The 15,286-nt window shown below is 35.1% G+C and overlaps 1 protein-coding gene across 20 annotated transcripts in view; it reads right to left on the bottom strand.

The window, feature by feature from the left end:
- Positions 1 to 15,286, bottom strand: part of gphna (gephyrin a) — a 170,532-nt gene that overhangs the window by 90,049 nt on the left and 65,197 nt on the right. For all 20 annotated transcript variants that reach the window (XM_087289145.1, XM_087289148.1, XM_087289156.1 and 17 more), the window contains 2 exon segments: positions 10,434 to 10,491; positions 5,537 to 5,629 (listed from right to left, as the gene is read on the bottom strand). In XM_087289145.1, the coding sequence (XP_087145271.1) occupies positions 5,537 to 5,629; positions 10,434 to 10,491 (151 nt within the window).

Raw genomic sequence — 15,286 nt, 5'->3', positions numbered from 1 at the left:
TCACTTGTAACATCCTTAACACTTTGAAACCATGTTATTGTTAAAGGAAAAGCAATCTATTGAGCGCATTGGTTTGGTACTGTACATGAGCAGTTTGACTTGGTTTTCATTTATTGTTTTTTAACACTTACATGCATGTCTCACAATCTGCTGTTTTTATGTCAATAATGTTAATGAAATGGAAACTGATTATTATTATATTACTAATAATGACACTTTTTGTTGAAATGACTAACAGTGGCATATGATATGATCTGATTTCAATTTGTTATTAGGCAATACCTCAAATAATTCAGTGATGTGATTTGATTCAATTCAGTAGTACATTGCCTGTTTTGAGCACAAGTTTGGGTTTCTTGATTGGCATGACACATTTTAACAGTATTTCCAAAGCATTTTAACTATGTATAAATTATGGAATGTAATTACATAATCAGAGGAATAAATGAATACAATCAATGAGGAATAAATGACAGGAAAAACAGACAATTTAAAAAAAATCTAAAATACTGACTAATTACATTTTACGCTGGCAGCTAGCTCTCTGCAACTCTCATATGGTCACCCACTGAATCTGCGCTTAGTTAGTACGTGGATGTGAGACCAGTGGGAAAGCTAGGTTGCTGCTGAAAGTGGTGTTAGTGAGGCCAGCAGGGGGCGCTCAGCCTGCAGTCTATATGGGTCCTAACGCCCCAGTAAAGTGAAGGGGAAACTGTTCTGCTCAGTGGGCATCTTTCGGATGAGATGTTTTCGGTGGTCGTTAAAAATCCCAGGATGTCCTTCGAAAAAGAGTAGGGGTTTAACACCAGGATCTTGGCCAGATTTGCCCACTGGCCTTTGTCCATCATGGCCTCCTAACCCTAACTCCTAACATTTCCTAATTGGCTTTATCGCTCTGTCTCCTCTCCACCAATCAGCTGGTGTGTGGTCTTGCGTAATATGACTGTCATAGCATCATCCAGGTGAATGCTGCACACTGGTGGTGGAAAAGGAGATTCCCCCAATGTGTAAAGCACTTTGAGTGTCCAGAAAAGTGCTATTTAAATGTAAGGAATTATTATTATTACTTTTATTATTATTATTATTATTATTATTATTATTATTATTAGAAGAAGAAGAAGATTTCAACTAGTTATATTTTTCTTAACTCATAAATCAAACCAAAGAATATAACATGCACATTTAATAGAACTCTTTGAACAATGTGCATCATTTGTTCCACCTAAACAGCAAAAATTTACAAAAAAAATAATTTAAATGAATCAATGATTAAACACTTTACAATAAATATAAACTATATGTAACAATATAAATAAAAAATCAACTGCGATTCCGACACTTCGATCACAAATGGTGACGCCACAATAAAGTCGTTTTCCCAGAGTGGGTCCACTAGCAGGCGTGGGATGTCCGAGAACAAACACACACACACAAAAAAAAAATCTCAAATTAACCAGTTCACAAAAATTGCCTTATCCCGGAAGTGTAAAAAATGGTGGTATTTATTTACAAGAAAGAGGTTAAAATTAAAAGTGCTGAACATATGTATAGTAACCTCGAGCCAAAAAGGTATGTACCAAAAAAATACAAAGTATCAAAATAACAAAACAAAATATAAAGACTTGTAACAAAGTCTTTTCATGTGGTACTGGCAACCCTTTACAAGGCAGGACTTTCAAATATTTATTGGACAGTAAATGAAAAACCTAACAATTCACAATAACTATCCTTAAAGTCATATAGTTCACTCAATAATAAAAACATACTCACCATTTACTCAACTTCAAGTCGTTTCAAATTTCTTTCTTCTGCTAAACAAAAAAGATGATTTTTGAAGAATTATGGAAACTGGCCACTATTGAAAGATTTTTTCCATAGTAAGAAAAAAATCTACATGTATATACAATTGAAGTCTATCAATTCCAACATTCTTCAAAATATATTCCTTTGTGTTTAACAGAAGAAAGAAAATCAAACACATTTAGAACATGGGCTTTCTGCAGGTTTCACCAAGTCAAATTTAAGACTCTAAGACTTTTTCAAGGCCATTATTTCATACGTATAGACCACTTTGAGGGACATAAACGATAACAAAGGTCCCAATGTATTTCCTGTTTTACATGTTTTTTTTATTTCCATAGCTTCAGAGAATCTAAAAAGAGCCATATATTTATAAATATTATGATAGCTTTTTTAACATCGAGCTATGACTGAATTCCCTCTTTTAACTGTTATGAAAGAGTTTGACAACAAGCTGGAAATGTTCTTGGGCCAGTGACATCACCACATTGAAATGTTCTATACGGGGGTAAACACTAGGCAGATTTTTCTGACGGCCAGTGGAAAAGATTTTAATGGTGCCCTTTTAAAAAAAATCTAGGTTTGTTATTTCTTATAGCTAAATATTTTAAATTATGTGTCAAAACAAGCAAACTCTGGTTGTATACATAGATTTTTAAAAATTGTGTTAATACATTTTACTTTTGTTAAAGGTTTTATTGAGATGTATTGTTGGCAATTGAATGTGTTCGCCTGGTTGTAAAAATAAGACCATAAAATGATTTAAGACCTAAAAAACAATATTTTAGTGAATTTAAGATTTTTAAAGACCTAGAATTTAGTTTGTGAAATTTAAGATATTTTAAGACTTTAAGACCCCGCGCACACCCTAGAAACAAGAGGAGACAGCGTAAATAGTCTTTTTTGGGTAAACTATCTCTTTAAGATCAGGTTACAATGGAAGAGTTTTATCTGAGTAGGGCTATAAATTTTGTTAAATCTGCCAAAAAGTTGTGAAAAATCCTAATATATTGTTTGTGACTGAATGTGTTGGCCTGGTTGGAAAAATAAGATCTGTTTAAAATGATTTAAGACCTAAAAGACAATAGTTTAGTGAAATTAAGATTTTTAAAGGCCTAGAATTTAATTTTTAACATTTTAGACATTTTAAGACTTTTCAGGACCCCGCGGACAACCTAAGAACAAGCGGAGGGATGGTAAATCATCCTTTTTGTGTGAACTACCCCTTTAAGATCAGGTTACAAAGGAAAAGTTTTATCGAATAATGCTACAAATTTTGTTAAATCTACCAAAAAGTCATGCAAACATACTGAGGATTGTTAGAAGCTCATTGTTCCTCACATCCTCACCATTACAATACTCATAACATAAGCAGCTTCAGCTGTGAGATTTTTCATTACAAACACAATTCAAGAGAGCCTTTGATGTCTTTACTCTTCCACCTGAAATCCCCCATTCACTCAACCTCTCCCAGCATTCCCTAAAATACACGCCCCTACACCTCTGCTGTCCCATTCCAGTGAAACACACACACACACACACACACACACACACACAAACACACACACACACAAACACACACGCACACAAACACACACGCACGCACGCACACACACACACACACACACACACACACACACACACACAAATATTCAAGCAAACATGTTTAAAAACCTACGCAAAGTCATAAGAAAAGTGCACCACGGGGAGGAGAAGGAAACGAAAGGGATCTCAGGCTAAAAGAAGGAAAGAATTTCTCTCAATGTGACACACTGTGCCCTTGAATTGAATGACACTTCAAACACTCACATTAGTGAAAAGGAGAAGGAGTGCAGGATACATCAAAAAAGAGCTACACAGCATCGCTCCGCTAGGCACAATCCCCTCCAGACTCCCGTATGGAAACACACACACAGGTACACACACCATTTCATCGATTCACTCATACACATCCATTACGGCCCCAGTGTGCAGAGGTCTACAGGTACACACACACACACTCATATGAATATTCAATACTTATTCATTAACCAACTCTGATACCGAATCATCGGCTGATTCCTCTTTTTGAATAATTTAAGTGAATCAAAAAAAAGTACAGATCAATCACCAGTAAGTGTAATACAGTATTATTATTATTTTCTTTTTGTACATCAGAAAGTACCTTGTAATGAATGAAACTCTGCTGTAACAGAGAATTCTGCATTACAACTAGGGATGCAATGTTTATAGAATTTGGTTGTACAATTATTGTCTGAGGAAGGATCCCAGTTTCACAGTTGTCACAATTATTATGCATTCAAAACAATATTGGTTATATTTTAAAGTATTATTAATTGCTGCTGAGTAACCAAAAAATCCAGCACAAAATAATGATTAGAAATAAATATGGAAAAAAAGTCAATTTCACTTTGGACATTAAAATAATTAAATAAAAAAGGTTTTTGGCATTTAAACACAAGTAATACTTTAACATTAAAAATATAAAACAGAACAATGAATGAATAAATAAATAGATAGATAAATAAACAATAAATTAATGAATGAATACATACATTAATAAGAATAAATAAAAAGTAGTATTTGTTTAATGTAAATTTAAGCTGCTGTACATATTATCTAAGTATTTCCCCCTTTTAAAGAGAACAAATATAGTCAAAGGCTGCTGAGCCTCTGTCTAAAAGACACTTTTGATCAACTACTTTACATTGTGAACCTGTTTGGTATTTTCCTTTTTTCTCTCTCTCTTTGGAGTAGAAATGTTTATAAAAAATGTTTGTAAATGTAAAATTAATTTATTTGTTATTCAATCATTTGTTTCTGTAACATTACCTAAGAAAAACTGAATGAACCTTGTAAGATAAATAAAATAAACAGGTTATTATGTTTTAAAATGTTTTCTATGTTTAGTAAATAATGTGTAAATGTAATTTGACGTGGACACCAAAATGAAACATCTCGTCTTTGACCCTTTAATATGGATTTATTTTACTGAAATGAAACAGGCGATACGGTGGCTCAGTGGTTAGCACTGTCACAGCACAGCAAAAAGGTCTGAGTTTGAGTCCAGGCTGAAAGAATAAATTAAATTAAACAGTATAATTACTAACTTGTTTGAACAATTTTCCATTTTCAGGTCTTTAGTGACTCTTTATTAACTTTTCAAAAATAATTTAAATATTTAATATGATTTGGTGCTAAGGAAATATATAATAATAATAATAATAATAATAATAATAATAATAATAATAATAGCTATTATTATTATTGTTATTATTATAAACAAAAATAATATTATTTTTAAAAATGTTGAAAGCAGCATAATTTTTGAGGAAATTCCCTTTTGAGGATTCTTTATTAAACAAAAGGTTCAATAGAACAGCATTTATTTCAAGTGGGCATGTTTATTTTAAATCTTTTAAAATAAATAAAATTATATATGAAAATGTGTATCCTACAAGAATAATATTTATACATGACATTTAAAATGATGAGACTGTAAGTCACATCTACATAGACATTACAAAGCATCTTTCATGTTTGTCCCAACAGCCTAGTGGCCAGTGCACTAACCTATAATGCTATGTTGACCGAGTTCGAGTCTCGGCTCGTGCACCTTGCCCAATTCACCAAAATGTGTACAAACATAAGGCACAAATATGTCCTTGTTTTTCCTCTTTGTTTGAATGTCAAACACAAGCATCAAATGAAGACAAACAGGTGGGCTCCCACATACCTCAGGTGTGACATCCCGAGGCGCAAAACCCGTCCCACCGGTGGTCAGAATCAAGTTGAGCTCCTTCTCGTCGCACCAGTCCACCAGTATCTCCTTTAGCGAACACAAACCCATAGAACAACAACAAAAGTGTTCAGTGGTAATTCTGCAGTGCTCAGAAAGTTGCACTTGTGTCTGTCTCCCTCAATCTACTGCTGAAACATCATATTAGTTATTTTGGGCATAGAGTCATAAATAAAAAATCACTTTTTATAAACTGCTGTTACCAGCAAAAAGAAGAAAAAATTTGAGTGGCTCCAAAAGATATTTGCACATTAAAGTCATTACACCACTGCAGAAGAAGATTTTAGCATCTCAAGATGATTTTTAAGGTTTAAGGTGTTCACAGGTTTGGATTTAAAACAAACAGTAATCTGGTCTTTGCTCTATCAGTGCCATTCATTAAAGTAAATATAAAAGCTGTCAAACAAACAAGGGGACAAAGACCACTGAAGAGATACGTTTCTAAATGTGTTTTTCTCTGTTGGTTTTTTAAACTCTGATGCACTTGCCCTGAAAATGAACGTGAACTGTGGACATTCAATTAATCAAACACCAAAAAAACTTAATTCACCAAAAACAGAACATTATAGAACAGAAGACATAATATTGTTCATTATGGTGCAGTACAGGTGATGGCTTTACATTTTATAAGCTCTTCACAAGTTTTCATCTCACTGGATTAAAAAAAAAAAAAAAACATGTACACATATATGATGATTTTGTTTATTTATGGAGTTCAGCAAGATCTTTCACAAAATGAATGCCATAAAAGTAGTTTTCGGTGCTTTTTATTGTATTTTTAGGTTTTGTCTTAAAAATAATATTGTGAATGCTAAGTAAACCAAGGCCAAAGGTCTATTATTTTCTTTTTAGTCCAGATCAAAAAAACACCATGATAACCAACTACAAGTATGAACACACCATAAGTTACCAGAGGTATTAGGTTCATCACATTAACTAGTAATAACTAGTAATAATATAAACTTACTGAAATGCTGCTTAGGTTTTATTATTGCGTTCTAATGTGGTTCCACTCTAAGCCAAACGTCAAATTCCCTGACTTTTACTGACTAAAAGCTGAATTTACATGACCTATAATGAACAAAAAAAACAGGCTGCTTTTGTGCTTTGCAAAGTATTAAAATGGTTTTAGGTGAAATATTTTTTCCATTACTTTAATAGCCACTATGAGAACAGCAGCGGATAAAATAACCCAGATTAAAAAAAATAATAATAATAAATTCAACACTGACTTTGAAGTATTTTTTAGGCCAACACTCCAAAAATGTATATTATCTGTGCATGTTAGCCTTAACTAACAGGTACAGTGACAGTTGATGAGCATGAAACAAATAATAAACGGAGCAGTGAAACATAAAACGATGCATTAAAAAAAATATGGTGCAAAAAAAAAAGTACAAAATGATAAATAGAAACAAAAATACCTAAGGCCTCATGTATCAATGCTGCGTACGCACAAAAACTTTGCGTTCGCCATGTTTCACGCTCACGTTTGGATTTACTAACGATGAAATGAACGTGAGAATGTGCGCTGGTCCACGCCAACTTCATCCCTGGCATTTGTTCATTTCTTGTGTGTGTTTGTTTTAATTCCATTGGCGACTCCTAGAGGAAGTTGTGTTAAATTGCACTCTACATCTTTGAGCCGTGTAATAGCAGCTGTATGGAACAGGTTCATTCGCATGTCTATCAGGTATATGAGGTTTCTATACCATACAGTTGACCAGCCAAACATTAAAGCGCAATTTGCAGCAGTCGTCAATTTGCCCAATGTAATCGATTGACTGCACGCACATTGCTATAAGGCTGCCATCTAAAGACGAATTTGTATGCATGAATCAGAAACATTTCCATTCAATAAATGTGCAAATAATATATGATGCACACACTTATTAATGATTCCTACTTGTCTTCCTTGTGATGAAGAGTAGGCAAAATCTGATATGTAGCTGGAGAAAAAAAGAACGTCATCAGACGCTGGATTCGAACCGAGTTCATGCTTGAACGTGTCAAAACATGTTGCCATGCGTTTTACTAGCTACGCTACTCATGCTGTTAAAGACACTACAAAATTGTACAACTTTACATCGCACTATTTCTTTTATAATCCACTCAGTGCGATGTTCAGACCCAACTGTGTTAACCGCATCAGCTAAACTCTCGCACTCTATTTTTTTCTTTTGTTATTAATTGCGGAGGACAAATTTGCAAATAACACTGTTTTTCTTTGGTCAACCTCCGGAAGCAGCACCTCCAAATCACATTCTGTTCAAAGACAAGTTTCTCTTTTAGCTTGCTTTTGCCATTGATTTTTTGTAAAGTAATTAGCATATTCATACGGGGAGGAGGCAGGGAGGGGTTTCGCGCTCTTGCACGTGCGCTCAGTTTCACGTTCATTCGGGTGTACAAAGGGAATATGCGTGTGATTCGGCGTACGCAGTGTTTTATACATCTGAATTTTTTTCGCGTACACAATGTTTTAGTATGATTTTAACGCAAGCCTTTGTACATGAGGCCCATAATATTCCATGACTTGGACAAAAAATATATATTTATACAAATTTCTTTACTTTTAATATCTGGAATAGACTTTTTCAATGTATCTGTGAGTAATCATGTTTACTATATGTGGAGTGCATCGCAAATTATGTGACATCACCAGGACAGATGCACCCCAGCCCAAACTAATCACGTGGATCAAGCATGTCATTGTTAATATTAGGAGGAAAATAAATATATTTATGCTTTTATGGAGTCAAACACTTTGGACAACGCTTGAACAAAATATAAAACCTGCTAAAAACAAGTTTAAGACTTGACAGATAATTGATTTATTAACTTTTAATACTTTTTAGGACCCCGAAAACACCCTGACTGGAAGCTCAGCCATGGGATAAGTGCACATCGTCCAGTATTCTCAAACACACGTGATAGTTTTCCAACTATCTATGACTGCAACTATGACTGCAACAGGCTTCCCAGTCGTTGAAGAGGAAAATGATGGCACATCTCTGAGGTTGTATATACTTATATCAAATTGCTTGGGGTTTCATTATCTGTCCTTTAATTCATGTAATTCGTATTACTCATCTTTATTTCGCATTATAAGCCTTTAGCTTTTTTGTTGCATTTCGATTAATAATGTTCATGAATAGGATTCATGATTATTGACTATTATTGAGATAATTGATATCTGCTGTGCATACCAGCAATAAACAGTTGTATTGCTTGATTAGTATGGTGTCAATTAGCATGACACTTGTCTCACTTGCATAAACACAAACCACACTAAGACCTTTTTGGTATGCTAAAACATTTTACATGCAAATATTTGGGGTATATTAAAAACAAACAGGTTTAATTTTTTCTTAATGATATACAGTTAGTCAGAATTATTAGCCCCCTGAAATATTAGGACCCTGTTAATTTTTCCCCAAATGCTCTTTAATAGAGAGAACACATTTCTAAACATAATAGTTTTAATAACTCTTCTCTAATAACTGATTATTTCATCTTTGACATGATGACAGTACATAATATTTGACTAGATCATTTTCAAGACACTTCTATACAGGTTAATGTGACATTTAAAGGCTTAACTAGGTTAATTAGGTTAACTAGGCAGGTAAGGGTAATTAGGCAAGTTATTGTACAAGGATGGTTTGTTCTGTAGACCAGTGGTTCTCAAACTGTGGTACGTGTACCACTAGTGGTACGTGGGCTTCCTTCTAGTGGTACGTGGAGGAATCAAATATGTCATATGTACATGCTATATATATTTAAAAATTAATTTAAAAAATAATTTATATATGAATATGATGACATATAGCCTATGTTTCCAGGTGTTGATAAATAGGCTACTATGTTAATACTTTACAGGAGTACAGGAGTTTTTTTTTTTTTTTTTTTTTTTTTTTTTTACGAACAGTAACCTATCATTTTTAACTTTTAAAAGCACATTTTAAGGTAAATGTTGACGTTTTGAGTCAGTAGTTACACTGTATTTCAATACTGGTCATTATGGTGGTACTTGGAGAGACTTTTTTTTTTCTGAGGTGGTACTTGATGAAAAAAGTTTGAGATCCACTGCTGTAGACAATCAAAAAATATAGTTTAAGGGGCTCATAATTTTGACTTTAAAATTGTTTCTAAAAAATTAAAAACTGCTTTTATTCTAGCTGAAATAAAACAAATAAGACTTTCTACAGTATTATAATATTACTGTATTATTACAGTATTATATTATTACTATAATATTATCAGACATACTGTAAAAATTTCCTTGCTCTGTTAAACATTCATTTGGGAAATATTTTAAAAAGATTAAAAAAAAATTAAGGCTAATAATTCTGACTTCAACTGCATGTAATAAAATTGTATTTAAAAAAATAAGTGTTTATTAATATTTGTTTAATCTAAATCTTTAGGAAATATTTAAGTACATCAAAAAGTGTGGTTATGACAAGTCCGACAAGTTAATCCAGGTAAAAATAGTGCTTAAAATGTCACTAAATGCAGTATTTAAACCTCACAATGAAATGGAGCAAAGTGAATAGCTGCAAAAAAGAGCCACCCCTTTCAACAGGCTGTATAGAAGTGTCTTGAAAAATATCTAGTCAAATATTATGTACTGTCATCATGTCAAAGACAAAATAATCAGTTATTAGAGATGAGTTATTAAAACTATTACTTATCTATAACTTTTAACTGGATCATGTAATAACTTTGCGTGCAGCATTATTACTGGCCTCAAGGGGGCAGCAATGTGCAAATGTGTGTATATGGATGTGCAAGTTTGCCTTAGCCTCACTGACGGGGTGAGAGGAAGCGTTACCTTGATCTCGTCAATCTCATCAGGGACTATTTTGTATGCAGAGATTATGCCTCCAAGCCTGTGGGTGAAACACACAAATGACAACAACCGTTAGTGTATGTTCAGTCCCAACAGCAGGGGAGAAACGGGGGAGCGGGAGAGGGAGGGTAAAAAAAAACAACAATGTGACAGTGTAGGAAAGAGAAAGAGCAACACAATGCCAGAGGTACCAGAAAGCTGTCAAAATACATCCCCGCACACTCCACCCACAACAGGAATGACAGTTAAAGAAGAATTTTCGCTCTTTCGCAGGGCTCTTGCTGTTTTGCTCACTTCTACATTCACAGAGGTGACGGCTCACAGAGGATTCAACTTTGACAGCGCTGTTTTTAGGCCACTAAACAGGTGGATTAGCACAGCGGTTAGGTTTTAAGTACAATTCCCCTATATAAAAAACACAAAATTGCTCCTCTATATGATACAAATTCTCAGGAGAGAGGAAATTTGAACAGACATGTTGAAAAGTTATGAGAAAGCCATGCTCAAATTCTGAAGTGCAGCACACACTAGTGGCAGCTTCTATTACTGCATTTGGCATTACATGAAGAACTGGGGCACATTTTACACAAGTACATCCAGGGTGCGAACTACGGGGGGGCATGACAAATATGATTTGTAAAATTTTGAGAGGTCTCACAAAATATTGACAATGTGTTATTTTGGATAATTATGTGTAAAAGTGCAAAAATTTAAGCCTCACTTAAAAAAAAAAAAAGATAACTACATGTGCTATTCTTGTCATGGGCGGATTTAACCAAAAAGCAAGGTAAGCAGCTGCATATGGCCTCAGTAAATCTGAGGGCCCCCAAATAAATACCTAGAAGTATAAATTATACCTATAAATTACATATAACATCAATTTCTATCATATTTTGTATGATTAGGGTCTAAATATTTTTTTATTATTATTGCATAGAAAATGTGCCCCCAACCTCAATCATAAAGCAGTAAAATTTGGTAAAGATTTAGTTTTAGTCTATTTATCATTTTAGTTGGGAATCCATTTTAAGAAAACAAATCATTTAAAAAGTTTTATAAGATGCTTTTCATGTTGTTTTTATTTTTTTGCATTAAGACAAAATGTAGAAAAGCAAATAAGAATAAAAACAGCTAAATAAGTCCATTAAAAATAAATTAAAGTACAAAAGGTGCACTTTAGAACATTCGGGCCCCATGGCTGGAATTGCTTAGGGCCTCCAAATCAATAAATCCACCCCTGCATAAGCATCATGGCATTGGGGTGCTGTGGAGCAAAGTCCAGTCATGCCAAAGACTGACAGCCAGTAGCCTTGTTTCCATCCAAAATGCTAAATAACTTTATGCGCAAAACTGGATTATCGCATAAATATGTGCAAATAAAGCAGAGTTTCCATCCAACGAGTCAAAGAGAATAAAATCGTCACTTCCTGAATAACTGCCGCCAAATATCAACAGTAAAAATGTTATTTGCTGCGGTAAGAGAAGCTGTGGGAATCTTTTTTTTATTTAATAGATGACTTGTGCCTTAGAAGGCAATCCTGACACAATTACTGAGTAGGCCAATACAATCATGTTTTTTTAAACACCGTGACATTGTTGTAAACATGTTGGACAATTAAGCTGAAAGCATGTACACTTTATGAAACAGAAACGCTTTTCAAAGGTGTTTCTTTCATTTTCCAATTCGCAATTATATTTTACCGGAGTGAAGAGTGAGATCCCATGACATTCTATAGGCCTATGTGAAATAAAAAAGCATATGCTGTGCTTAGTGCCATCCTCTTAAACTTAGAGCAAATAGAAAAATGATAAGCTACATGACAAGGTTATTTATGTTGTTGTTAACTGAAAAATATTTGTGTTTGTTCATTTTATTTAAATGTATTCCTTTCACATAAGCAAATTAGACAACGATGTTTTGTTGTTTAGGCTACTGTTGTTTGTGCATGTAAAAAATAAATCCCTCAAAAGACATTTTCAAGGGTTAAAAAAAGTTATTGGTTGGAAAATGAGCAACTTTTTGCGAGAAAGTAAACCAAAACTATAGTAGTTTTGTGTGCATTTAGCCTACTTTGTAATATTAGTTACAATTATATAATTTTTTAAAAATATTTAGATATTTTAAGACACAAAGGACTCTAAAGATCAAAGCGTGTTACAAAAAAGTTACAAAAAAAGTGGGCTCTTCCAAAGGCCAAGGTATAACAATAATAATAATAATAATAATAATAATAATAATAACAATAATAATAATAATTCCTTACATTTGTAAAGTGCTTTTCTAGACACTCTAAGCTTTACACATTGAGGGGAATCTCCTCATCCATCACCAGTGTGCAGTTTCCACCTGGATGATACGACGGAAGCCATATTGTGCCAGACCGCACACCACACACCAGCTGATTGGCGGAGAGGAGACAGAGAGATGAAGACAATTATGATATTGGGATAGTTAAGAGGCCATGACAAAAAGAGGTCAGTGATTAAACACCTACTCATTTACGGAAGACATCCTGGGATTTTTAACGACCACGGGACCTCAGTTTAACGTCTCATCCAAAAGACAGCGCTTAAAGAGCAGTATAGTGCCCCTTTCACTTTACTGGGGCGTTAGGACCCACATAGACCACAGGTTGAGCACCCCCTGCTGGCCTCACTAACACCACTTCCGACAGCAACCTAGCTTTCCCAGGTGGTCTCCCATCCAGGTACAAACCAGGCGCAGCCCTGCTTAACTTTAGAGGGCGACCATGTGAGAGTTGCAGAGAGCTAGCTGCCGGAATAGTTCAAACACTGAGTATATCATCTCTCTTGGTACGTGATTACATGCAAAATAAGAAAACAAACAATATTTTATGTCCGTTTAGGCTTCGATTTATTTTGTGTAAGAAGAAAGATACAGCTTGGTTGAATTTCTGTTTACAGTTACTAAATTTGAAACATTCTACTAGGAAGATAAAACAAATGGCATCATAAGTCAGACTCAAACTTGTTTGACCTCCATGAGCATCATGTCTTGGTACATAGGATAGCCACAGCACCGTTTATAAGGTAATGCAGTGGAAAATGTATATCCATGTAGCAAAAGGCAGTTTTGTGGAGCTTATTAGTGTGCTCTCCGTGTTGATTATGTTATTTTGCATCTACATTTTCTCTTGAAGTCTATCTATCTTTCTATCGAAATACTTTGGTGAAATGCCCACAAAAGAGCAAGAAATAGAGAAAAAGACAGCAAGAGAAAGGGAGAGAGAGGGAGAAACAGGGAGAGCGGAGACTAAAAGAAGAATATGCTGAACACAAAGATGCAGAGCTCTTTAATCCGGTTGCCAGGGAAACCGCTGGTGTGTGAAGATTGGGGGTTTGGGGAGAGGTACTTTAAGACGGAGATGAGTTTGGGATTTCAACCTGGGTATTTTGTTTGTGTAAGTGAGTACACGCATACGTGAACAAAGGAAAGCGAGGGAGGAAAAGTGCATTTTACTGGAGAGTCTTCTGAATCTGCTTGAAACTGTTCACTTGTGGCTTTATTTATTGGTTGTGTGCTTCGGTTAGACAGCCCCTTTGTCAAACCCAAACAACTATGTTAACCTGATTAGGCGTGCACCAATTTAGGTGATGTTTAAACCTGACAATTTGCTATTTTCAACTTTAACGCTCTGTGATGGAGTGCATGGGTGCAACCTGAACAAAGCTGTCATGGCTTTTGAATGTATATATGAATGAATTATTAATAAAGGGGTCCGGTTCGGCGACCACAGGATTTCATCTGTTATTTGCATATAATGTTGTTCTGTTGGCTTCATCAAACATGGACCTGCATGCACTGGGGCAGTTTGCAGCCGAGTGTGATGCGGTTAGGGTGAGTATCAGCACCTCCAAGTCTGAGGCCATGGTGCTCCATCGAAAAAAAGGTGGTTTGCCATCTCCAGGTTGGAGGAAAGTCCTTACCCTACGTGAAGGAGTCCAAGTATCTTGGGATTTAGGTCATGAGTGAGGGAAGGATCGAACGTAGGATTGACATGCAGATTGGTACAGAAGCAGTAGTAATGCGGTCTATGTAGCGGACCATTGTGGTAAGGAAAGAGCTGAGCCAAAAGGCAAAGCTCTCGATTTACAGGATCAATCTACATTCCTAATCTCACCTAAGGTCATGATCTTAGGGCCATGACAGAAAGGACAAGATCTCGGACTGGCAGGGCACAGCCTTTTAGATAGGGTGAGGAGCTCTGTCACCCGGGAGGAGCTAGGAGTAGAGCTGCTGCCTCTCCACATATAGAAAAGTCAGCTGAGGTGGCTCGGGCATCATGTTTTAGATGCCTCCTGGATGCCTACCTAGCGAGGTGTTGCAGGTATGTCCCATCGGGAGGAGGCCTCGGGGAAGACCAAGAACACAGGAGCAAACTAGGTTACTCGAGTGGCTTAAAAACAGCTCACTCACTCCTTTTAGGTAAAATAAACCTCTCTCTGAAAATATTGTCTTTCAGCAAGGAATTCATCTACTACTATAATTTTTGACAACTGAAGAACGATTATTTTTCTTCTGTGTATTTCAAAGTACATCTTGCTGTGTGTGGGTGTATGTGTTTGTGTGTATGTGTGTGCTCATTAATATTTAAGACCCTTCCAAATATGGTCAAAATCAACCATATCCTAATAGGGCCAATTTCTATGGTTGGAAAAGGACTTGTTAAACAATTTCTGGAGATTTATTTTGCACTTACCTGAGCCACATACATACTGTCTCTAAGCACAATTAAAGATGTTGTATCAATACATTCTAAGTCATCTTTAAAATATGATTCTATACCAATGTTACAACTCAATGTGAACTTTTA

This window comes from Danio rerio, chromosome 17 (assembly GCF_052040795.2).
Source record: "Danio rerio strain M-AB ecotype USA chromosome 17, GRCz13ab, whole genome shotgun sequence".
In the NCBI taxonomy this organism is placed as follows: Eukaryota; Metazoa; Chordata; class Actinopteri; order Cypriniformes; family Danionidae; genus Danio; species Danio rerio.
Note: the sequence above shows the minus strand (reverse complement) of the source record. Positions and strands in the feature narration are given on the sequence as shown.